The sequence below is a fragment of the Culex pipiens genome, chromosome 2, assembly GCF_016801865.2.
Source record: "Culex pipiens pallens isolate TS chromosome 2, TS_CPP_V2, whole genome shotgun sequence".
Classification (NCBI taxonomy): Eukaryota; Metazoa; Arthropoda; class Insecta; order Diptera; family Culicidae; genus Culex; species Culex pipiens.
In genome coordinates this window covers 197,504,451-197,528,707 of record NC_068938.1, presented here as the reverse complement: position 1 = coordinate 197,528,707, position 24,257 = coordinate 197,504,451, and the positions used below count along the sequence as shown (strand labels likewise).

At 34.1% G+C, this 24,257-nt stretch overlaps 1 protein-coding gene across 8 annotated transcripts in view; it reads right to left on the bottom strand.

The window, feature by feature from the left end:
* Window positions 1–1,129: 1,129 nt before the first annotated feature.
* Window positions 1,130–24,257, bottom strand: part of LOC120412727 (TGF-beta-activated kinase 1 and MAP3K7-binding protein 2) — a 65,370-nt gene continuing 42,242 nt past the window's right edge. For 3 of the 8 annotated variants that reach the window (XM_039573313.2, XM_039573314.2, XM_052707474.1), the window contains exons 2-4: window positions 14,871–16,139; window positions 7,515–7,739; window positions 4,967–7,458 (exon numbers count right to left, since the gene is read on the bottom strand). In XM_039573313.2, coding sequence (XP_039429247.1) covers window positions 6,878–7,458; window positions 7,515–7,739; window positions 14,871–16,086 — 2,022 coding nt within the window. In that variant the 5' untranslated portion in view covers window positions 16,087–16,139 and the 3' untranslated portion in view covers window positions 4,967–6,877. Of the gene's footprint in view, window positions 1,754–1,818; window positions 1,870–4,966; window positions 7,459–7,514; window positions 7,740–14,870; window positions 16,140–24,257 lie in introns of those variants that run through there. The other 5 variants (XM_039573315.2, XM_039573316.2, XR_005604848.2 and 2 more) reach the window with 5 other exon arrangements.

Sequence of the window (24,257 nt, the reverse complement as noted above, 5' to 3'; positions counted from 1 at the left end):
TCAGACCTTAAAAAAACTCCAGAATTTTCGCTTTCGAAGTTGATCTTGAATAAATACTTAACTTATGATTAAAGATTTCCTTCTCTATGTTAGTCTATTTGAGATAAATATTCTTTTAAATATAATTTGATTTAGATTTCAAAAAGAGGTAACAGATAAATTTCAACTACAACTAAAGTTTATGATAAACCAATTTGAAAATAGAGATTTATGTTAAAGATTATAACCAGCGTAAAGTCAAAAATGGTAAAGTGCTTAAATATACTGAAATACAATAGTAAATATTTTATAATGTCAAACTTAATTTATTAAATCATTATTCATTGATTTAAATTCTTTTATTTAAAAAAATCATTTTGATCACTAATTTTATAAACTTATCAACAAATTACACATAAATTTTAGATAAAATTGTTAAAAAGTAATTATCCAAACAATCCGAAGTTTTCCGATTGGAACCAATTTTCGTTGAGAAAATCATGGCACATTGAAAATATTAAAATACAGTCCAGACCCGATTATCCGAAGCCCTTGAAAAAAAATCACTTCGGAATCTTCGGAAAATCGAATCACAAAAACATTTTTTTTTCTTTACCTGATTTTTGATCGTCAAGTTAAAGTATGACTCCTAAACTATGTTAAAATGATTTCACATGTTTAAATACAAAATGAAATTGAAAAAAAAAATGCATTTGTAATTTAATAGGAAACTATTAAAATTTGACTGAAACAGGAGTCGCAGAACCCGAGTTTGATGTTAAAACTAAGAAAAAAAAATATGTTTTTTTTTTCGATTATCGAAGTCCCATACAAACCTTCGGATAATGGAACTTAGGATAATAGAAACTTTGGATAATCTAGGCTTCGGATAATCGAGTCTGGACTGTAATCCTATTCATCAATATTTTCTAAATTATAGTTAACTAGCTTTTTAAACATTTCAAAATTTTATGAAAACTTCTTCTAAAAGTATTTTTAATACTTCTCTACCACGGTTAGCTGAGCATGTTAGGAGACATAGGTAGTTTCACAACGAAATTGCAAAAAATAATAATCTTTTTAAACTTACCATTCCAGATCCGTATATAAAAACTGCAGCGAACAAGATCAAACCAAAGAAAACGAGATTTTTTTTATAGGAAGCTTCCTGATATATTTGTTTATTGATATCATCAAATTAAATTACGTGTGTTTAACAGTTCAACAGAAGGGTAAACAAAAGTACAGTAAAACCTAGTTTTTACAACATAATGCGTGCTTGTGTGAAAAACAGTGCTCCTTCATTCTGACTCACTTTTATTTTTGCTCTGCTTTATCATACCGTCATAATTTAGGACCGAGAACTGCTGTATTTACATGTGCAAAATAAATAGAATAAATTTTCCTACAATTTTGTTATATTACAAATAAATATCACTAAAACGCGCGTCCGTTCACTCTGCCTAGCATTCTCTATAGTTTCAACACATTTTTTTCCTTCAACTAAATGGGTAACTGTTTCTCCTGATAATTTTCACTCGTCATTCACTCATTCTCAGCTGAGGGCACAGGCATAAAGTAAAGTAAAAAAAACTCAATCTGCTTCATGCTACAGGTTCTTGGAGAGCCGTGCGCTGTCTCGCATATCCGGAACCTCGGACGTTCCGTCAACGTTGAACGGCGGGAAGCGCTCAGCAGGGCTGGTTGTATACATAACAGAGGGGGATATTTCCGGAGCCATGGAACTACGAAACGATCCAGGAGTGAATTATTTCTGCAATGGAAATTGGCAATTTAAATTGAAAATTAATTAATTACTTTATTTTTACAGAAACTTACTGTTTTGACCGGGCGACAGGTAGATGTGGATGTCCTGCCCTGAGGTTACTACTGAAAGTGGATGGTAAAGGTTGGATTGTTATTATTTCGAAGGTTTTGATGGTATGGTCGGTTATTCCAATGAACGATCAAAATGGAAGGCTTACCAGCGAAATACTTAGGCAGAATAAAACAGTCATGCAAACAGCAGAATTTTTTTTATGGATCAGTGAAATTAGTAATCAACACACAAGATTTTTTTTGTTAATTTTTATTGTTACTTTTCAATTTACAATATGCTTTAAATTGTACAACATTGATTGGAATATGGACATTTTCAAATCACCTAACATATTCTTAACTAAAATTTGGTATTGAAGTACGTTTAATAAATAGTTTATAGCTAAATCAACATTTTACAGTTCAACTTTACATTTTTTAAAAGAGATTTTGATATGAAACTTTTCAACACCTTTTTATCTTTCTATGTTAAATTTAATTTTAATTTCATTGTGATGAAATGCAGTGTTTTCCTTTCAAGACAGTCACTTTTATTACTATGTTTTTGACCCATTAGGACTGAATTCCGGCCAACCGAGTTAAAATGTAAAACAATATTTTTTTTCTTGATTTTCATTCTTTATAAGGCATATCTTATATCACAGCAACCAAAAGTTGGACCAAAAAAAAGTTGTAAGAATTTTTCAGAGTAAGGATCGTGAAATTTAAGAAAAACTAAAAAAGAAAACGATTGAGAATATATAACCTTAATAAATTCAAGACTAGCTTTAGCAATGGGCTTCTTATGCAAAACTAGGACCCTTTGCATAACAATGAAAACCATGCCTAACTTTGGAAAAAGTTAAGCAAAAAGTACCACAAAACGCTTTATACACTGTTTTACAGTTTATTTTACTGTTAAAATTTTGAAAAATAATCATGAATTAATGACAACATTTATTATTCTTGAAATACAAATTTAGAATAAAACGTAAAGCGCACTACTTGAATAAAGGCTAGTACGGAGCTAGGAAAGAACTCCAGAAAAGGGTCAAGAAAGAGGTCACGAAAAGGTTTCTTAAGCGTTTTCAAAAGTTGAAAATGTAAAAAAAAATCAAGAGTTGAATATTTAATTATTTAAATATTCTGAAATTTAATAACTTTACAAATTCTAAATTCCAAAATTTAAAAAAAAATAAAAAATAATGAACTCAAATAAAAAAAAGATTTAATTTAAGATTGAAAAATTGAATTCTAAAAATTTATAAGTCAAAAAAGTAAAATTGAAAAATTGAAGGTTACAAATTATTTTTTTTATTTTTAGATCTAAGACTTTTTTTAATTTTAATAAAATGTAAAATTGTAAAACAATTTATTTTGCTTTAAGCTGCAGCTTTCTTTTTTATTTTTAAATTAATTTTAAATTTTTATGGTTTAGAATTTGATGGAATTTAGGAATGATTGAATATTTCAATACAGTCCAGACTCGATTATTCAAAGGCCTCGGAAAAAATCACTTCGGATAATCGAATCTTCAGATAATCGAGTCTGGATTGTATTTGAATATTTAAATATTTTGATATTTGAAAGTTCTAAAATTCAAGGGTTTTTCATTCAAATACCAAAACAAAACAGATTTTTTTTTAAACACGAAAATTATAAAACTCAAAAAAAACTATTGAAAATATCAAATTCTGAAAGCTGAAAATTCAAATAATTCTCAAAAGATTAAATTTTAAAAGTAAAAAATCATAAACTCAAAAATTTAAGATCTAATTCAAGATAGAAAATTTAACTCTATAATTTGATAAGTAATAAAAAGAAAAAAATTAAGATTCAAAAAATCTTAAAATTAAGATTAAACATTTCTTTAATTTTTAGACCTTAAAAGAAAATTTATAAGTAATAAAAAGAAAAATTTAAAAAATATTTAAATTTTAAATTTTTAAAAATTCTCAATACCAAAAATTTTAAAAATTTAAAGAATAATAAAAATGGTAAAAAAAGTTTGAATGTAAGATTGAAAAATTTAAATTCAATTTTATAAGTCAAAAAAGCAAAATTAAAAATCAACGAAATCCAAAAATTAAAGGCTCAATTTTCATGAGATTTTTTTTAATGTTTAGATCCAAGATTTTTTCAATTTAAATAAAATGTAAAATTGTATTGTTTTTTGTTTTGAACAGCAGATTTATTTTATGATATACTTTTTTATGTTTAAATTATTTTAAATTTATAATGTTTTAGAATTTGATTGAATTTTGGAATGAATGACTCGGTTTTATTCGAAGGCCTCGAAAAAAAAAACACTTCGAATAATTAAATCTTCACCTAATTAAGTCTGGACTGTATTAAATATTTAAACATTTTGATATTTAAAAATTCTAAAATTCAAGAGTTTAATTCAAAAATAAAAAAAAATATTAAAAAACTCCTACAATTTTAAAAATATTGAAAATATCAAATTCTGAAAGCTGAAAATTCAAATAATTCTCAAAATATTAAATTTTTAAACTAAAAATTCATAAACTCAAAAATTTAAGATCTAATTCAAGATAGAAAATTTAACTCTATAATTTGATAACGTAATAAAAAGAAAAATTTAAATATAAAAAAAATTAAAGTAAAGATTAGAAATTTCTTTATTTTTAGATTTAAAAATTTAAAGGTTTCAGTATCGTAAAATTGCAACTTTTTGCAAATCAAGAATATTAGAATTTATGAGTTTTAAATTTGGTTTCTAAATTTAAAAACTCTTGGACTTTGGAATTTGAAATATAAAAATGTTTAAACATTTTAATACAGTCCAGACTCGATTATCCTTAGGCCTCGGAATAATCGAAACACAAAAAAAATCTTTTTCGATGTCGATGTATTTTGAAATTTGACAAAAAATGGAGTCGCAGAAATCGAATTCGATGTTGAAAGCAAGAAAGTTAAAAAAACGAAAAAAAATTGTTCATGATTCGATTATCTCGAAGTTTTATACAACCCTTCGGATATTCGAGTTTGGACTGTATATTTAAATTTTGTACTTTTTTAATTTCAATATTTTTTATTTGAATTTTCAAAGTTTTTAATATAATTTTTTTGTGTTACTCAATTATAAAACGCATTCAACTGTCATTTGTGAATGAAATGGAAAACACTACTTCTCAAAAACACAATGTTTATTTGTTTTAAAAGTATTGATATATTTTTTATATGTTCATAATTATAACTAAGATGTTTAACCGCGTCTAACTGCAGAAATTTATGTTCACACTGAGCAGCTTTAAATTATTTAAATAACAATGTTGGTGATGAAAACATAGTGTTTTAAATTGCAAAAAAGACCTTATGATAAAAATACATACCTGAGCATAATTTGATTTGCTTTGTAAACCCACTGTCTTTCGTTGTAATGAGCTTAACTTAGTTGGTTTGTATTGTGTTTAGAGGGTGACGATTCTCGAGATTTTGAATTTCCCGGGAATCGAGAGTTGAATTTGGACATTTCCCGGGAATTCCCGGGACCCGGGATTTTTTTTTTTATTATGCCAAAAGTGCTAACAATTTAAAAGGGAAAGGTCACACGGAGAAAAAAGAGTTCCCAAAATCGTGAACAAGCGTTCATGAAAATGGGAACCTCGAACAAAGTGTTCAAATCCCATGGTACGATTTTGAAAAACGTACCATGAAATTTGAACACTTTGTTCGTGGTTCCTATTTTCATGAACGCTTGTTCACGATTTTGGGAACTCTTTTTTCTCCGTGCATAAATTTGTTTCTTTTCAATGAATTCAGTTACAATTCATTCATACCTATTAAATGAAACGTTTTATTTAAATTGTATTATTATTTCAAGGAACTATTTCAAGCTTTAGATTTTTTTCTGAATCTGCAAATACAAGATCGGGTTCTGAGTTTTTTGGGACTCTTGTAGTAGTTTTTGTAGTTTTAAATGTTTACGATTCTTAATTCGCACAGAGTGATTTTTCAAAAGTTGCACAAGCTTGTTGCATGAACTTGTTATTAGATTTTTGTGAAGTAAAAAAATTACAAATATATTATTTCCCAGTATCGGGATTTCTGCAATATGATACATAACAAATACATGACTGAAAATATTCATTGAAGAAATATTTACATTTATTAGGAAAACCTGATTGTTCTCAATTGGCAAACCTTAACAAAGATTAAGGCAATCTTTACAAATTGCCAGAGATTTTTCTTCCAAAATATATTGAGGTTGATGCGAAACACCATATGACTAATTGACATCAGGAGAGAGGATATGGAAATTGAACTTTTTGCAAAGGGTTTTCCCTAATACAAATAAAAAGCTTTATAATTCATTTCTGGGATGTAACTGCTAAGTATGCTTTAAGGTAAATTTTAGGGTTTACATTTTTTGGGCTCTTCTCAATTATAGTTATTGGAACATTCGACAAGTTAACATCCAATGTTTTAAACCATTTCGAATTTTTCGAATGTTTTTCTGATTAGTTTATAAAATTTTGCTTTGATATTTATAAGTATAAAATTTCCCGGGACTCTCGACCAAATTTCCCGGGAATCGAGAGGTCCAAAAATGGTCGATTTCCCGGGAAATTTTTCCCGGGAATTCCCGCTCGTCACCCTCTAATTGTGTAGTTATTTTCTTGTTTATCATAAATACCTCATGCAAAAACGTAATCCTAAGGAATAGTTTTAGTTATCACACACAAGCTTTATAAAATCACTCTTATCTCATTACAAGCAAACTGCACGCACATTTCACAGTTAAAAAATAAAACCTAGTTTTAGTAGTCACGTCAAAAACACTTTTTAAAACCTGTTTGTGGTTAACCAAAAAAAAATTGGGATGGAATCGCTAAAAAAAATAGGTTTGCCAAAAATCTATGTCCTACATTTGGGTCACAGCAACGCCGGCACGGGGACATCCTCAATCTCCTGTCGATTCGTGGTAACTGATTTCCGCCAAAGCAGTGGATTAATACAAAATCGCGCACACACACACACACAACTCTTGCACACTCTGCGTTTAAGCTTGTGGTTATCGCGTCCTGCCCCCGCTTCGATGCCTCTTCCTCTCTTTTCAACACTCGATCGACGACTTTTGGAACTGAGCACTTTGGATGGGCGGAGGAGCGGGTTGCGTTTGCGGGGTCGAAGCCGTCGACGACGAGGAGGAGGAAGAAGAGGAAGGAGAACCGACGGCGGCGGACGTTTGCAGCACGACGGCAGTGGCCACCGGAGCGGAAGCCGCGACTAGCAGTGATGCCGAAGCAGGTGCAGCAGCAGCGACTACGGCAGCTGATGAAGATGACGGCGGCGACGATGAGCTCGAGGGAGGCAGCGAACTGTGGGACGATAGTCTACCGGGCATTTTGGGCAACGAACACACTTCGCAACGGGTCATGAGTTCGTGGTTCTGGAATGTACAAAGGCTGCAAGTCCATTGCTCTCCGGCGATTGCAGGATGTGGCTGCTGCTGTTGGGGGTCGTGCGGCAGCGCCGGGGCCGATATCGAGCGACCGCCCTGGTATCGACCGTCCGCAGGCGCGACCGCAGCAGCTGCAGGTAGTTGTTGGTGGCTGATGGAGAACTTGGGCGGCGGAGGTCGCGGTGGACGGGGCGGACGGTTCACGTACGGTCCCGTTGGTTGCGATGGTGACCCTAAAAGCAAAAAGACTTCAGACTTACAAATCAACACACAAATCAGCCAAACGAACCTTCTATACTGAGCTGGGCTTGCTGCTGGTCGACCTCCTTTTGCATCAGATCGACCTCCTCTTCGAGCAGTTGAACCTCGCGGCCCAGCTGGTCGGCGTCGGAGCGGGACAGCGGGTGCTGCAGGATGCGGATCTCGCGCCGGATTGATTCGAGCTGGTACCGGTACCGGTCCACCTCCTCGCTCAGTCGGTTCTTCTGGTCCAGCTGGTGCGTGATGGCTACCTCTGTGGGAAGGGGAGAGAAAGTGTGGAAATGTTTAGATAGCTATGACACATTCTCCGGCAATGTACACCTTAGGATGAAATTTTGAAAAGCGTGTATGAGCTATTTGGATATTTTTCCTCGATTCTAGACTACTTGAAGCTTCGAAAATCATGGTTTTCATTAATTGATCATTTGAATATCATTATGTACAAGTTGGTTAAGTTATGCATCAATTCATGATAAACTCAGCGTTTTTAAAACATTTTTCTAAAAACTCCTGGTTTTCAGCGAAATAAAATCCAAAAATTATTCTTTTGATTGCATTTTGTAGGTTTATAGGTGTACTAAAAGGAAATGTCAAGTTGTGAAAGTTTATCTTAAGTTAAGTATTTTTTCAAACTAGTGTAAGTTTACCATTTTATTGCGTTGCAACGTCACGAAAAAGGGACAGTTGTTTATGCCAACAGAAAACTAAACATTCAATCATTTTGATATTTTAGATGCTCTTTGTACTTGGAAAGAGCTTTCAAATGCAACCTAGAGCGACTAAATTGGTTGTCTAGATCCAAAGTTACAACAGGTTTAAGTTTGCGTTGCAACGTCACGAAATTTTAAATCATATTGGTCACATGGCAAAAAAGGTGTATTCGTAGTTGGTTTTTCTGTAATTCTGTAATTTCGGAATACATTCGTCCGGCTTCAGCTGAAGATTCATGCTGTCCCATGTTGCATGTACGAGTGTAGACCTACGGAAAACCTTGCCGCGAGGAGAGGTGAGTGAGAAGTACACGAACCACCTACGACATAATTCCTCGGGCGGCCCAGGTCAACTCGAAGTTACCCCAGGCACCCCCAGTGCAGGACACATTGGGGGTAGAAAGTGGATAGAATTTTCAGTGAATACAATAATTATGACAATATAGGTTCATATAATCCTTGTTCCTTGATCTTACCTTTTGACACTATCAAACCTAGCAATATTACTATTGCATCTTACCATTCCCTTTTGACAGTGTCAACTTCAAACCTTCATCCATTGTGCAATTAACACATAATTTCCGCTATATTCTTCATGCGGAATCGTCGTCTACTTTCTTCGCCTTATTATCACTTAACCACGACGCGATATTGTTCTCACATTTTTTGAGCTTCAACGACCGATTGTTATTCACGCACTTATAAAAATACTTGTTCTGTTTCGCGGCTTTGTGAAAAATACACGTGTGTTGGCTTATACAATGACTTTTTCGGTCATCGTATGCTCGCAAGGTACATGAAAGAGAAAAAGAGAAAAAATGGGATAAGTACAATGTAAAATAAAATCGAACATTGAATAACATACTAACACAGAAAGAAAGAATAAAGAAACCTTATTTTGCAACTAGACAGAACTACTAACTTGTAACGAGAAGTTTTCGAGAAAACAACTGAAGTTGTGACATATGGGACAAGACAAACAACTTGAATAGTTAACATATATAATAAAACATATTGAACGTACCTTTAATCATATTAATAACAGTTATGCCCAAATTTCTTACCAATTTTTTCAGCAGTTACATTTCTACAATAATGTATTGCGATTCCAAGATTGAAGAATAGAGTACTTAAAGTTTGTGAAGTAAGGGACAAGTTATAGCAATAACAAAAAATAGATAGGTAGATTTTACTAAATTTTATCTTAAAATAATAGGAAAAATCTAGCTTGTTTTGAAAATAGCCAATGCACCAATTGCAAACATACAGCATTTCACGTTCACACCATATGGAGTAAGTGTGATAAACTATATGTCCACATTCGGCGCATCACCTTTTTCAAAATACAGGAAATGATAGAAGGAAGACCCCATTTTGTATAGTGGAAGATTTCTGCAACAGCTTGGATTCGGACCAGACATTTTGTCTGAAATAAGAGAGAAAGACCAATATTAAATTGTGGTATTATCACTAAATCCTATCATCCTTTCACCCCCCAAGACATGGTCTATCCTTCGTGCCTTCGTGTCTTGGGTGATGGCGAATTCTACCTTCTTCAATGATCTTCGGATCACCTCCAACTAGAATTCACAACAGGACCTCCCTCGGCTCCAGTTTACAACATGACAGCGACGAGAACACAGCCGAATGGGAGTTGACAGTATCAAATGCATGCTATACCCTTTGCTTTGCTGGATACTTACTAATAGCAAAGGGCGAGAGTCCTGCGACTCTCAGCAATCATGAATACTGCCCATTTGCCACAAGGTGTATGCGTAGTTGGTTTTGAAGATAAAAGGTTACTAAATATTATATATTTTTTATATAATGTTTCCGAGCATATTTACAGAAGAATTGTACATGGGTCATTCACAAATTCCGTTACTTAAGTTTGAATGCAACTCGATAACAGTAGGTCTTTTATGAACTTGTTGAACAAATCAAAATATACCGATGTTCACAAGGGGGGGGAAATCTAAAACTTTCAAAAAAGTAATCACTTGGTTACTGGATGGCCCCTTTATGATAAACTGATTAACGTGAGGGTTCATTTTAATACAACGCAACGATTTTTTTTATCCAGGCCATATTATAGTGAAATTCACTAAACATTAAAAATCACGTGATTCGATTGTTTTTTTTTACAAACTTTTGTCACTTTGTTGATGGACGAACCCTTACCTAAATAAGTTGTATGCAACGTTTAGTTGTTCGCAATTAAAAATGTTATGTTGGGCAGGTAAACAGTTTTATTATTTCCTCAAATTATAATTTAATTCAAAAAGCACAAAAGTCAACAAAATAAGTTAAGTTGTTTGCAGATCACCCCTTAGGGCCATCAACAAACGATATGGGCACTTTATTTATAAATTTCAGCCCTCCTGAAAACTTGAAGCTCCTCCTCCCTTCTAAAACTTCCACATGTTTTGTAAATTGCTCAAAAGCATTAAAATATTAAGGGAGCGTTCGTGAATTACGTAACAAAATATTTATATTTTTAGGCCCCCTCTACACCCTGGTAGTACATTTCCGATACATTTTTTGTATAAATCCTCGAACCCCCCCTCCCCTTTGATATTATGCCGTTACGTAATGCATGGACGTTCCATTACATGGATAGAGGAGGGGAGAGGGGGTGTCCTTCGTGATAACCGAATAATACAAATATTTATTTTTACTTTAAAAACTTTTGGAAAACTTCTGTACAGATTTAAGTGTATGAAGGCTTGTTAATTTTATATTTGAACGAAATAAGTAAAAACCGGCCATATGGTACTGAAAGTTTAAACATAGATCTGGTCCTTTCTTCTATGTTAAGGCGAGGCCAGACAATGCCAAATGACTACGAATTGGACCGCAATGCCGCGGGGTTCAGAAATGGTTCATTGCACCTTGGTCCAAATCGCAAAATAAAGTGGAAATTGAATTTTCCGAAAAAAATTTATGTTTTGGAGTAATAAAAAATCAAACCATCCACATTCACGGTCTTTTGTGGTCTCTATTGCGAGTTTCTGCTCAAACCTAGGAGTCCGAAGGCTTGAATGGGGAGAGCACTCAAACCTCTTTCTTCTCCAAGGAACCATCCACCCCAGGGGTCGAACTGACGACCTTTGGATTGCGAATCCAACCACCACCAGCGATTTCACCGGAGCAGGATGGAGTGTTGTTTGTCTTTATACCAGAGAGACGACTCCCGCACCTGGAATGACTTAACGGCTCATCAACAACCTAGGCCGGGATCGGTGTTTTACTTCCCCATCTGATGGTAGGTTGGGAATCGAACCCATGAACATCCGCTTACAAAGCGGACATCGTAATCATTCGGACAGGCACTGCCGCCTGCCGAGGAATTTTGCTGTCTTCAAAAGAGTTGTTGCAAATAAGGGTAAAAGGGCAACTTTTGGCTTTGTGCGTCCTAACTAAAGCTAAGTACGGAGCTCGGAAGGAAGCAGTCCAGAAAAATTGTGCATTCTTTTCGTTAGAGATCCACATTTTGAGAAAAAATAAAATTGTTTGATTCGATTATCCGGACTTTTTAAAAATTTTTGAGATTTCAAGGTTTTTGATTTTTTTTTTATATTTTTAAATTTCTAAATTTGTAATTTCCTAATAAAAAATATTTTTTTTTCGTTTTCTTTATTTTTGAATTTAAGATCTATTTTAAATTCCATCATTTATAAAATTTATTTGTTAATTCCTATTTTTTTTAAATTTTTGAATGATTGAATTTTTTTTCGAATTTGAAAAATAACTTTGATTATTTTTCAATTTTGAATTTCGAAATAAAAAAAAAATATAAAATTTAAATATTGAATTTTAGGATTTATTTAAGATCCTAGATTTTTTTTTTAAATTACGGAGTACAGTCCAGACTCGATAATCCGAAGACCTCGGAAAAAATTTACTTCGGATAATCGAATCACGATTTTTTTCTGCGTTGTCTTATTTTCAATTGTCGACCTTTAACTACTCTAAAGTGATATAGAATTGGATCAAATATTGAAAAAATGCATTTAGTATTTTTATTTAGTAACCATCAAAATTTGTCTAGAATGGAGTCGCAGAATTCGAATTTGATGTTGAAAGTAAGAAAATGAAAAAAATACGATTTTTTTTTGTTCGTGACTCGATTATCCGAAGTCCAATACAAACCTTCAGATAATCGAACTTGGTATAAACGAAAATTCGGATAATAGAGGCTTCGGATATTCGAGTCTGGACTGTATTTGTGTTTTTTTAGATTTAATGAATTTTAAATAAATCAATTTTTGGATTAAGTATAATTTTAGATTTCGTTTTTAAGTTTTTTCAGTTTTGGAATATTTGTATTTTTGAATATTTTATTTTAAATTTCTAGATTTTAGAATACAGTACAGACTAAATAATCCGAAGTTTCTATTATCCAATGTTCGATTATCCAAAGGTTTGTATGGAATTTCGGATAACCGAATCACGATTTTAATTTCTGGCATTTAATACCAATTGAATTCTGCGACCTAATTTAAGTAAAATTTGAATGCATTTTTTAAATATTTCATAGACGCTATTTTGGCCGCCATCTTGGATTTGAAAATTCTGAATCACTTTGTAGTATTTGAAAGATTATACTTATGCTCAAAAATCAAAAATAAGACAACGAAATTTTTTCGAATGCGAAATTATTAAAATGTATGTAATTTTCAGTCGCATTCAAATAAGCAAATTCAAATTATTTCATTTTTTTTTCATCATAAAGTATTGCAAACAAGCGCCGCGCGAAGAAACGTCAAATGCCACTTTCTAACGTCATGATTCAAATTCCCGGACGCTTCGAAACCCGGACACTTCATCTTGTTTTATCAATTATTTGGATATAAGTTCGCATTATGAATGTCAAAACTGTGTTATTTGATGAATTCCAACATCAACTTTCATTTAAAGTTTGTTTGAACGCTGTAGTTAATGCCAAAACAATTAAATACAATAAAATTATAAGTTTACCAAAAATGCGAAACATTTCACTTGAAATATTTCATAGGCGTTCGAAGCACCGGAGGGCAAAGCAGAAATTTATGGTTTCGATTTCCTTAAATTCTAGCAAATTTTTATATAAACTATCGATTGTTTTAATGTTAACAGCTTATTTGAGACCTAAAGAATGCCATTCACTAACATTTCAGTCCAAATTTGTGCGATTCATAAGTAAAATCGAGTGTCCGGAATTCGAAGCAAAAGTGTCCGGATTTCGAATCAGCTTTTATCAGTGTCCGGGATTCGAAGCACAACAAGTCATTTTAATTTTAAAATTCTGATGAAAAATTGTTAGAAAAGACATATTTTGCATGCATTTTCTTGAAACTGACTGTTTATACTACATCCTGATGATATTTCTACATTTTCAACTTATTACATGATTTTTTGCCAGCTATAACAAAAATGATATGCTACTAAGTGTCCGGATTTCGAATCATGACGTTATTTCTGATCCTTCTCAACAGCGTACCTTTTCTTGAAATTTTTTTTTCTTTTTCTATCGATTTATGCGTTTTTTCCGAGCTCCGTACTAGCCTTTACAAAGTCAAATAAAAATCGATAAATTTTCCGTGAACCTTTTTTTCCAAGATTTTTTCCCAATCATAACCTACAACTTTGCTCAAGACTCCAAATTGATCTGAAAATCCCTTTTCAAGATACAGATAAGCATAGCATAGCATAGCATTACGGGTCTGTACCACGCTGTAGGGGGTGCCACAATGGTTAATTCAATATTCTTAGACAATTTGATTGTTGCCCGGTACAACCCATACAGTCCCGTGGGGATATGGGCGGGGATGTATTTGTTGTTCACTAGTGGCAAAAGTGCGGGGAACCCATCTCTTCCAAAGACGCAGATTTTCAAATAAAGTACTTATTTGGTAACTTGGCCGAGAACTTAGCCCAGTTAGCGAATGCTACACTGGGTTGAACAAAAAATGACGAGGGGAACATCGATGCACTTTATTTTCATAACAAAAAATAAAAATAAAAGTAACTCAAAATTATTTCCAGAGCATAGCCTCTAAATACCCTTTGAATATGAAATAACATTTGATGAAATCTTAAACAGAAAGGTTCATAAAACAAAATTTTATTTATTTGCGTTTTGGGTATTTTTGAAAGCGCCTTGAGTAAGGAGTATTCAAAAACACCCAAAAAATGCAAATTTTGTTTTTGTTTTTGTATGGAAAGCAGCCAAAATTGCATGGAGCCTTGTATGAGTGAACTAATGACACAAAATGGCTTCTTTAGCCATAGGGGGCCTTCCCAACAAAATTGAGTCAAATAAAAACACAAAAAATAAAAAATGAGAATTGCTCAATTGGTTGAAAAATTACTTTTGTGCTATTATCTAAGATTTTTGATTGTTGGTTCAGCTTGTAAATATTTTTTAGATTATTCTTCCAGTACATTGAAGATTTTCAGTGAATTTTGGATGAAATATTCCAAGAAGAAGTTTAAATTTTGGTTTGTCTATTTTTAACAAGAAATCTTTTAATTACCATCAACAATGTAACAATATCGCATCAATCAGTCACATAAATCCTAGTTCTCACTCAGACTCAGACACAACTTGCTCCCACCAGCTGATAAGATTCGCACGATTTACACAAACCTCCCAGAACATAAAACTACGACGTCACACTTTGTCCACTCACCTGTCAGATAGTTCTCGTACCGCTGCGCCCGCTCCAGTCCATCGTTCTCCAGCTGGGCCGCGTTCACGGCCATCTGCTGCTCCTGGTAGTGGTGATTATCCGCCACCAATGCCGCAACGCCCTGCTGCTGCTGCTGCTGCTGCTCGAATCCCGGCACGTGCGTTCGCATCGCACTGATCGAGCCGAACCCGTCCCGGAAGGTGATCTCGAGCTTGCTCTGGATGCCGGACTGCGCGTTGAAACCCTTGGCCGTGTACTTGAGCGGGCTGGCGTGAATGTGGATCGGGGATTGGGGCGTTTCGCTGGGCTGACGGAGGGTCAGGTTGACGGAGGTTGAACTCCGGCTGTTGGCGCCGGGTGGAAGCGGGCCGGTGGCGGCGTTGAAGGTGGTTGAGGCTTGGGCCAGTTCGCGGGAGTACGGGGATTCGGGCTGGAGCTGGAGGACCGAGGTGTGGCGTTGGCCGAGGGGACTCCGGCTTGCGACTGGGGACACGGTTACGTTGAGCTGCACGTTGACGGTTTCGCCGAGCTCGGGACTGGCGGTTATCGTGGAACTGATGGGCGGTATTGGTGGTGCCACTCGCGTCGGTCGCGGCCCGCTGAACGCGAGTGTGTTGGGACGATTGGGCGGTGGGTTTGTGTTGTTATCAAAGGCTGGTGACGATGTCGTCATCGTTGAGGCAGGGTGCTGGTTATCAGCGTTATTTACATTGCCATCACGTGGTACTTCAGCCGGCGACGACGACGACGATGCATTGTTGTTATTGTGGAATCTGCTCCCGCAGCCGCTACTCGTCTTGTCAACGCTGCTCTCGCGACTACTGCTGCCGCTGCTGCCCCCGCTGAAGCTGTGCTCCATCGACCGCAACTTCCGCTCGTTGATGCGCCTCTTCAGGCTCGTGTTGTGAATGACCTGCGACGGGTAGGCTTGGGCCGTGGCCGGCGTCCCCGCCACGGCCTTCTCCAGACTGTCGATGCAGGCCGGCCGGTTGTGGCAGTTGGCCGTCACCAGGTCCGACACCACGTGGTCCGGCACGGTAGGAAACTTCTGCTTCATCTCGTGGAACAGTTGCATAATCGCAATGTTCGAACAGGAACAGGTCGAGCGCCGTTGCTTCAGCAGTAAGCTGCTACTTGCGCTGCTGCTGACGTGGTTGAACTCGGTGGTCGTGACGGTGTCATGGTCTGGCGGCTTCCTGGGAGGATTAGTCGCCATAATCGGCCATCCTCGTTAGGCCCGGGACCGTTCGCGATGGAAGCAACCTCAACCTGGAACGGGGCGAAAGAAACGAAAACAGCCACATTAATCAAGTTGTGTTTATACAAACAGTTTCTTCTTATCAAGTGCATCGCACGTTCACGGGAAATTTAATCCCGCGGGACAGTTTTGGGGTCAAGATCATCGTGGTTGACACGAAGACGTAGCTCAGCAGCCACCATGGCGAGCATTCGAAATTCCTGAGAAAAAATTCCGAACGTGATAGTCCCCCCACCCCTGCTCGCAATAATATATCCATTAAATTGTGTGTATTTATTTATAAGCAAATTAAGCTGGCGAAAAAATGCGCGAGGAATTTCCTTTTCGACTTCAATCCGCAAAAGCGATAAAAAAGAGAGATTCAGAATCCATCAACGCCGCGGCGAAAGCAGAACTCGATAAACAACCGGACCGACGACGACGATGAGGACACTGTCGTTGCCGTATAAATTTGCACCTTGCAACCTCTCCCGGTCTTCAAGGCGATTCGGGGGTTGTCACTTTTTAATGGTGATGGCCTCATCTCAAAGGTGGAATTTAACGGTGGTCGGTCACACTTCTGGTCAGTTATGCGAACATGTTTCTCGTAAGGATGTTCTAAGGAAACGGGTTTGACCGAGAACCATGCGTCTCCACAACATTTGTATAGTGGTAGCAAATTGATGGAGAAGCACGATAACTCAGAAAATAGTAGTTCTCTCTGTTTTTGCAAATTGACTTTTCGTTGTATTTTATGATTTTGATGAAACTTTGTCGATGCATTCCCTATGAAAAAGAAGTAATTGTGCATCATTAGTTGTTCTATACTAGTCTCCATACAATGTTAGGGGTCGTTCATACAAAATGGGTGTGTAAAAGTAATTGAGTGTATGAAATTATGAATCTTGAGAAGGGATTTTCTGATCGATTTGTTGTATTCGGCATAGTTTTCCATACCAAGCTCAAACATTTTTTTTGATTATTTTTTTAGGAAAAAAATTGGTGCGCGTAAAAAGTTTTCCGATTTTTTTATTAGACTTTTTATTACAAAAAGTTGCATTCAAAAAAACGTATTTTTGAATTTTCGTTTGTTGACATGTGCAAAATCTGGTACCAGAAATATTTTTTTAAATATGATTTTCGGAAAAAAAATCAAAGTATTGTCAAACAAAATATGAAAAAAATGTGTATATGCAAATAAAATTTGCAATTAAAAATATGTGAATAACATGTTTTTGGTTTTTTTTTAATTTAAAAATAAATTATGATGGAAAAGCAGTCCTGCAGAAATTATTTTGAAAATCTAATACAAATTCTTAGAAAATGCTTGTTAAAAATTTCATCCGAATAAAGTCGATTTGCGAAAACGTAGAAAACATCAATAGTAACATTGAACCTTTACATTTTTGATAAGTTGATTTTTTCCAATGAAATTGTAAATTACTGAACGATTTTTTGACATTTTTTCAAAGGAGGAGAAAAGAGACAATTAAAAAGATGCTGCCAATTTAAAAAAAAGTTGAATTAAGATTTGGTTTTTTATGTCTTTTTTTAAACTTTTAGTATACAAAAATATTCAATGTGCGATTTTTTGATCTTTTAATAGAAACAACACAAAAACTGAACCATTTGAAATACTTCATAACTCCTAAGAAAATAAAGTTCAAACAAATAAAAAATATAAAAAATGCATGCTGTATTGAGGCTTTATCCAAACCAATGCAAGTTTTACTTGAAGTTTTTGCCCAGCTCCCCTCCCCCTCTCTGAAATTTTCTGAAAGAATATCAGGGGACAAAAAAATTTTCTGAAAATAAAAATTTCGCAGAAATACTTGTACAATCGTTATTTTTGCATAAATAACAAATGAAGATTTTTGAGGCCACAGATCGCATACAATAGTGACAGTTTAAAAAGACTAATATTTTCATTATTTCAATGGAATTTTGTGGCACTTTTTGTGTATAATTTTTGAAGCTAATGTATGAAATTAGATTTTTTTTTCTTTATCCATACCTTCTTGGTCTTAAATATGGAATGAAGAAAAAAATATTTGTAGACCTTTTCAAAAGTTATGCTTGAATTTAAAATTATTTTTATTGAAAAGATCAACTTAAAAAAAAAATATCGATTCGAATAATTTGTGAGGCTGTATCTCGGAAAGTACCTAATTGTCAAATTTTCAAAGCTGAGGAAATTTTCTCAGCTTTTCAAAAATATTTTTTCGGGAATGCTTTTCTTTCAAGAAGTATTTTTAAAAGGCAAAAAAAATGAAATAATTCGTTTTTTTACATAAAAGTAGCTATAACTTGAAAGCGGTATATGTTAAAAAAAATTGTGAAGTACTTTTCGATAGCAAATTTGGTTTTGCTTCAAAAAATAAAAATAAAAAGTCGAAGATTAAATAATACGTATCTTGGAAAAATTACTTTTAGTGATAAAAAAATCTGATTTTTTTGCTGTGTACCTTTTTTCCGAAAAGTCTTAATCATAAATTCGTAATATTGAATGTTTGGCCCTTTTTAAATGTTAGTCTTGATTTATAACAAACAATTGTTATCCGTAAGATCGGAAAATTTCACGATTGTTTCATTTTTAACATTGAAAATCGGACCATTAGTTGCTGAGATATCGACATTAGAAAATGGTGGGTTGTTTGGGTGAGACTTAGAAAACATCAATTTTCCTGTTTTTAATCCTTTGCATGGCAATATCTCAGCAACTAAGGGTCGTATCAACAAAGTTCAAAAAAGCAAAATATAGAGAATTTTCTCAGCTCTTCAAAAATATTTTTTTCAAAAGTGGGCAAACATGTGCACTTATTTAAAAAAAAATGAAAAACTGCGACTATTTTCAAAACAGTCACCTAAAAATGGCTATAACTTGAAAACGGTGCGCTTTATCAAAATTTCACTTGAGTACTTTTTGATTGCAAATTTAATTTTACATAGAAAAATGAAGTTGAAAAATTTTTGCGACCAATATTTCGATTTTTTTAAAAAATCAGTATTGATTCAAAAATTTATATCTCGGTCAAAGATTTTTTGCACAACCTGGAAATTTCAGAAAAGTTGGCATTGTATGTCCTCTAAAACATATCAAAAAAAAAAAAAAAAAAAAAAATAGTGTTTTTTTGCAAATCAAGTTTTAGTGACAAAAAGTTAAATAAAAAATCAACAAATTTTTTTACCGTGTATCATTTTTTCCAGTGTAGTCCGTATCCATGCCTACAACTATGCCGAAGACACCAAATCGATCAAAAAATTCCTTTAAAAGATACAGATTTTTGAATTTTCATACATCATTTTTGTATGGCAGCTGCCATAGTTGTATGGAAAACTATATGAACGAACTAATGATGCAAAATGGCTTCTTTGGGCATACCGAAGGCACCAAAAAAGTTTCAGTCGGATTAAAAAATACAACAAAAAAATCGAATGACAAAAATCTGAGAGAACTGCTCATAGATGAAAGACAAGCAACTTGAAAAAAGAGCCGATATCGATGTTTTATTTGTCCAATTTTTCTCATGCACACTCTTTAGGTAAAAGTACAGAGCCCATGTGCTATAAAATTATTCTTCCAAGTTCGGAAGCTCTCTGTACGTGAGAACTTGCTGCACAGCATACTTTGTAACTATTTCCTGCCAATGTAGCGGAGACGATGCCGGCGGTCAGACGTCAGATTAGACACACCATTAGCAGCACGTGTCGGAGGGAGAGAGGGGGAGGGGGTTACTAGCAGTGGTGGTTAGTTGCGTTACTGCAAATGGCATCACTGCACACTGCAAAGCAAGAAGATTAATGAGGAGGACGCGGCTCAGCGTGGGGCTCTTAACAAAACAAATATGCCAGGGTGTTTTATTGGAAAGTGTATGCTTAGGAAGAAAGAGATACAAATTTAAGTCCCAATAAAAATACAATAAATCAATTTGAGCATCAACTAATATCATGATGCTTTGCAAATCATTAAGATTAAAGAATTTAGTAACAAAAAATTTCGGTGTAACCCTGATCCACACAGGTGGTCTGCACTTTTGATTTATTGCAATTGCATTAAGTTTGAGGCATTTAAGGAATGTCAACAAGCTAATAAATGTGTTTTCTTTGATCTTTTCGACAAATTATGAAACTTGTGTCTTTTATGATTGACATTTATAGTAATTCCATGTTTTTGTGCATATTTATCAGTCTTTAAGCAAATATTGTTATTTTTAGTTTTTAAAAGTTAATATTTGTTGGTCTACCTAAAAAATCCACCTGTTTTAAGTGACTTATTTTCTCTTCAAATGCATTTTTTCACAAAGGAAACCCATCAAAAAAGCTCATTAAGCGGACAAACCTCGCTTTGCGAAACTTAATACCCGTTGCAGGCTGACCCTGGAATTCGTGGTGCAAAAAGTTGCTCATTTCGCTTAAAATAACCACTTCTTCAAATCATCCCTCAATTTTAGCATCTCCCAAAATATCCCCATCGTCGTCTTCGTCGTCGACGGTAGAAGAAAACCTGTAAACAAAACACGCAACGATTGTTAATAAACGAAGCGAGTCAAACAAAACAAAAAAACTTACGTGAAAACGTGAAAATAACAACAAAAACGACCGTTTGCTCGTCGACCATGAGAGCAATAAAAACCAATCACCTGTAGCGCGTTCTGACTGTGTTTTTTTGTGGGGGTGGATGGCTAATGTTGGGACATAGACAAAGGGATCAACATACAAAAAATCAAAAACAATTAAATAAATATGTTGTTTTTTGACAATTTCAAACAATAAAGCAAAGTTGTTTCAAATGATGTATATATTTTTCCGAAATTTTTCAATGTAAAATCATTATACAAAATAAAAATTATAATGCTGGTCGTACGTTTGACTTCACAATTGATTTACACACTTGCTGTCACCGATCATCATCATTTGCGTCCTCGTCGTTTTGAATCGGGAACCTGTGTATTTTTTTGTCCTGCTTGGTTTACGATTTACGAGCTCGCCACACGGAACGATTTGCACAATTTTCGTTTGATGATGAAGGAACTACTGAGTTTTTTTTTACCTGGTCTCTTGGGTCACTGTTTTTGTGGGTTTGTTTATTCTGGGGTCGTAATGTATGGTATTATGATTTATTTTAGAAGTAATTCAATAATTGATTAAAAAAATAATTTCAGTTAACCTTCGTGTGTTTATGTTTCTGTCTTAAATTAATAATAAAACATTTTGTTTTTTTATTTTTAAGTCAAGGTTAATAAATGTATCTTGCTTAAGAATATTTTTAAAATTTATATAAATATAACAAGCTCTTCCCGGCAAACTTCATTCTGCCTTTTTTTCGTTTGTTGACGTTTTTAACTTTTTTGCTTATTCAGCCTCCTGTGATCAAAATTTGATTTTACGTAACTTTTCCCATACAATCTGCAGATTTTCCGGAATCGGTTCCAGAGTGGCCAAAGTTGTAACTTTTTGGCGTAAGAACCTTCCTTGGACTTATACGAACCCAACGCAACAAAGAGCACCTCGATCCGACATTTCGTGTTGAATTGATTCGCGTTCGAACAAAACCGTCGAAATTTTTTATATATATAGATATAGCCGGATTTAAATCAAAAGTTAGCACTGAAGTTCCTTAGCCAAAATAATTAGAAACGTATTAATTTTGTTTCGCGATTAGTGTAATCCTGTACAGAATAGGGTGTTCTAAAAAATTGCGTTTTCTTACAATTTTTGCAAAAAACTTCGTTTTTCAAAGTTGTATCTCTGGAATGGCTGAACCTTTTCATATCGCCAGGTTTTAAAAGAAAGGTTAGTTGAACTTTTAATCAAAACGCAAAACAGGATTCTGAGATGCGATTTTCTGAAGAAAAAAAATGTATCGGAATTCGCTAAATCAAGCTCAAAGTACCATGCTTCTCCATCGAAATGAGTTCCCAGTACATTTTGCTGGAGAAGCATGGTGCTTTATTTTGCCTGTTAAGGGACCATCCATAAACCACCTAGACACTTTTTTTTTTAATCTCAGACTCAGAGTAGTGAACGATTTCTATACAAAACAAATCTTTTTTGTATGGAATATTTGAATATTTGAAAATCTTAATCTTTAGAAGTGATTTTTTGACGGATTTAGTGTCTTCGGCAAAGTTGAAGGTTATGATTAGGACTATTCATATTAAATAGGCACAACAACAAATCAAATTTTACGGATTTGAATAAGTTAAGTATAAAGTTGAATTTCCAAAGTAGGTACGTAGTTTTTAATTTTCGATATTTTGATTTGTCTTTTGCGTTAGAGTTTTGAATGGTGTAAAATCTGGTAGCGTAATTCGGGGTGACTTTGATAAGTTTGAGATTTTTCCGCAAAATAAAGAGTACAAATTAAATACATACGGAATGCTATGGAATCAAACTGACCATGGTAGAGAAGTGTTCAAAGTACTTCAGGAAGAAGTTTTCATAAAATTTTGAAAAGTTTAAAAAGTTAGCTAAGAAAATGTTGATGAATAGCATTATTTTAATATTCTCAAAGTGTCATGATTTTCTCAATGAACATGATTTCGAATCGGAAAACGGAATGCATTTTCGTATTCTTTGGACAATTTTTCACTAGGAGAAGGTTAAATATGTTTGTTAAAATTAATAATATGTGATTTTGAAATACAATTCAAAAATGCTTATATTTCAGTAAAACAAATTTCATATAAAATGTGAAAACTTTGAATTCGTGCTTCGAATTCAGTTTAAAATGCAATAAGAACTTATAATTTTATAATCAAAACTAGTTTTAAAGAATTCTTGGCAAAATTGTGAGTTTTTAACAAGTTTACATGACATTTATATGTTTTTTGTTTAAAAGCTTATTAACTTAGTTAACTAAATATAAACATTAATATTTATTCTTAAAAACCATATCAGCAACCTAAGTGATGGTACATTTGACTTTAACATATAATTTGAACACCTTAAATCGGATTTTAATAAGAAAAACTATGACTGTCAAAATCACCCCGGAATTTAAAAACAAAACACTCTTGAAAAAACTTTTTTTCAAAAATAGTGTATGGAACTTGTGTGGCCTACACAGAAAAAAATGATGGTAATATTCATCAGGAAATGGTGACAGATTTTGTGGCAAAAAAAATGATTAATTTTACCCCTTGGAAATTATGAATTTTCATCAGTTTGTGATGAATATTCATCAGGTTCACACATTTTTTATGTAATATTACTCAAAAATAGAGTTAATATTCAACCTACCAAATTTTCAACATCCCAAAATTAAACTTTTTTTTTCTGTGTACCCCAGTACATGTTTTAAAAATAATAATCTTGAGAAAACTTTAACAGTTGGAAAATATTCAAAAAATAAATTGAAATCCTATCAATGTCACCCCGATTTACGGTACCGAAGTTATACATTTTTGAAAGAAAAAAAAACATTTTGGCAGCAAAAAACTTGAAATATTGTAAAACAAATTTTCAGAGAAATTATTGGATGCAAAATCAAATTTACAATCGAAAATGACCTAGAAAGTGGGTTTTCAAATTATAGGCATTTTTTCTGAAAACGTTTAGTTTTTGCAATTTTAAAATACGTTTTATTAAATTTTTTTTTATTGATTAATCAAAATGATTTAAATTTACCTAATAAACTGTACCAAACAACTCCAGTAAATGATAAATAATACGATAAAAACATTCGATCAATAAAAATACAATACACTTACTAGGATTTAAAAAGGGTGTTGAATGACTCCAATATTTCTTAAAGCTCTTACTATGAGTTTGGATTTCATCGTGGACACTCCTTCACCTTCCAAACACAACTGTATCAAAAGCCGGCTTGTTTTTATTTTATTCATTTCTCACGAAAAGTCGCATTTCACACAATTTTGGTTTCTCTCCTAAAAATAAACAACCCCCTCCCCTCCTCGCTCCTTCACCCCACTCCACCAGGCGATGACAACACCTCTCCTCTTCCTCCTAAATCCCTCCCAAAAGGAAAAGCAGCAGCGATCCACCCACCCAAAAAAAAATCCCCCCTTCCCCACCGTAGACTCCAACCCCCTTCGTTTCCACACGCCTTTCCCCCCCTCAAATGTTTTTGCCGCGAATTTGTGGAATTTCTAAATAAAGAAGACAGGCGCAAAGCGAGAAATATTTTT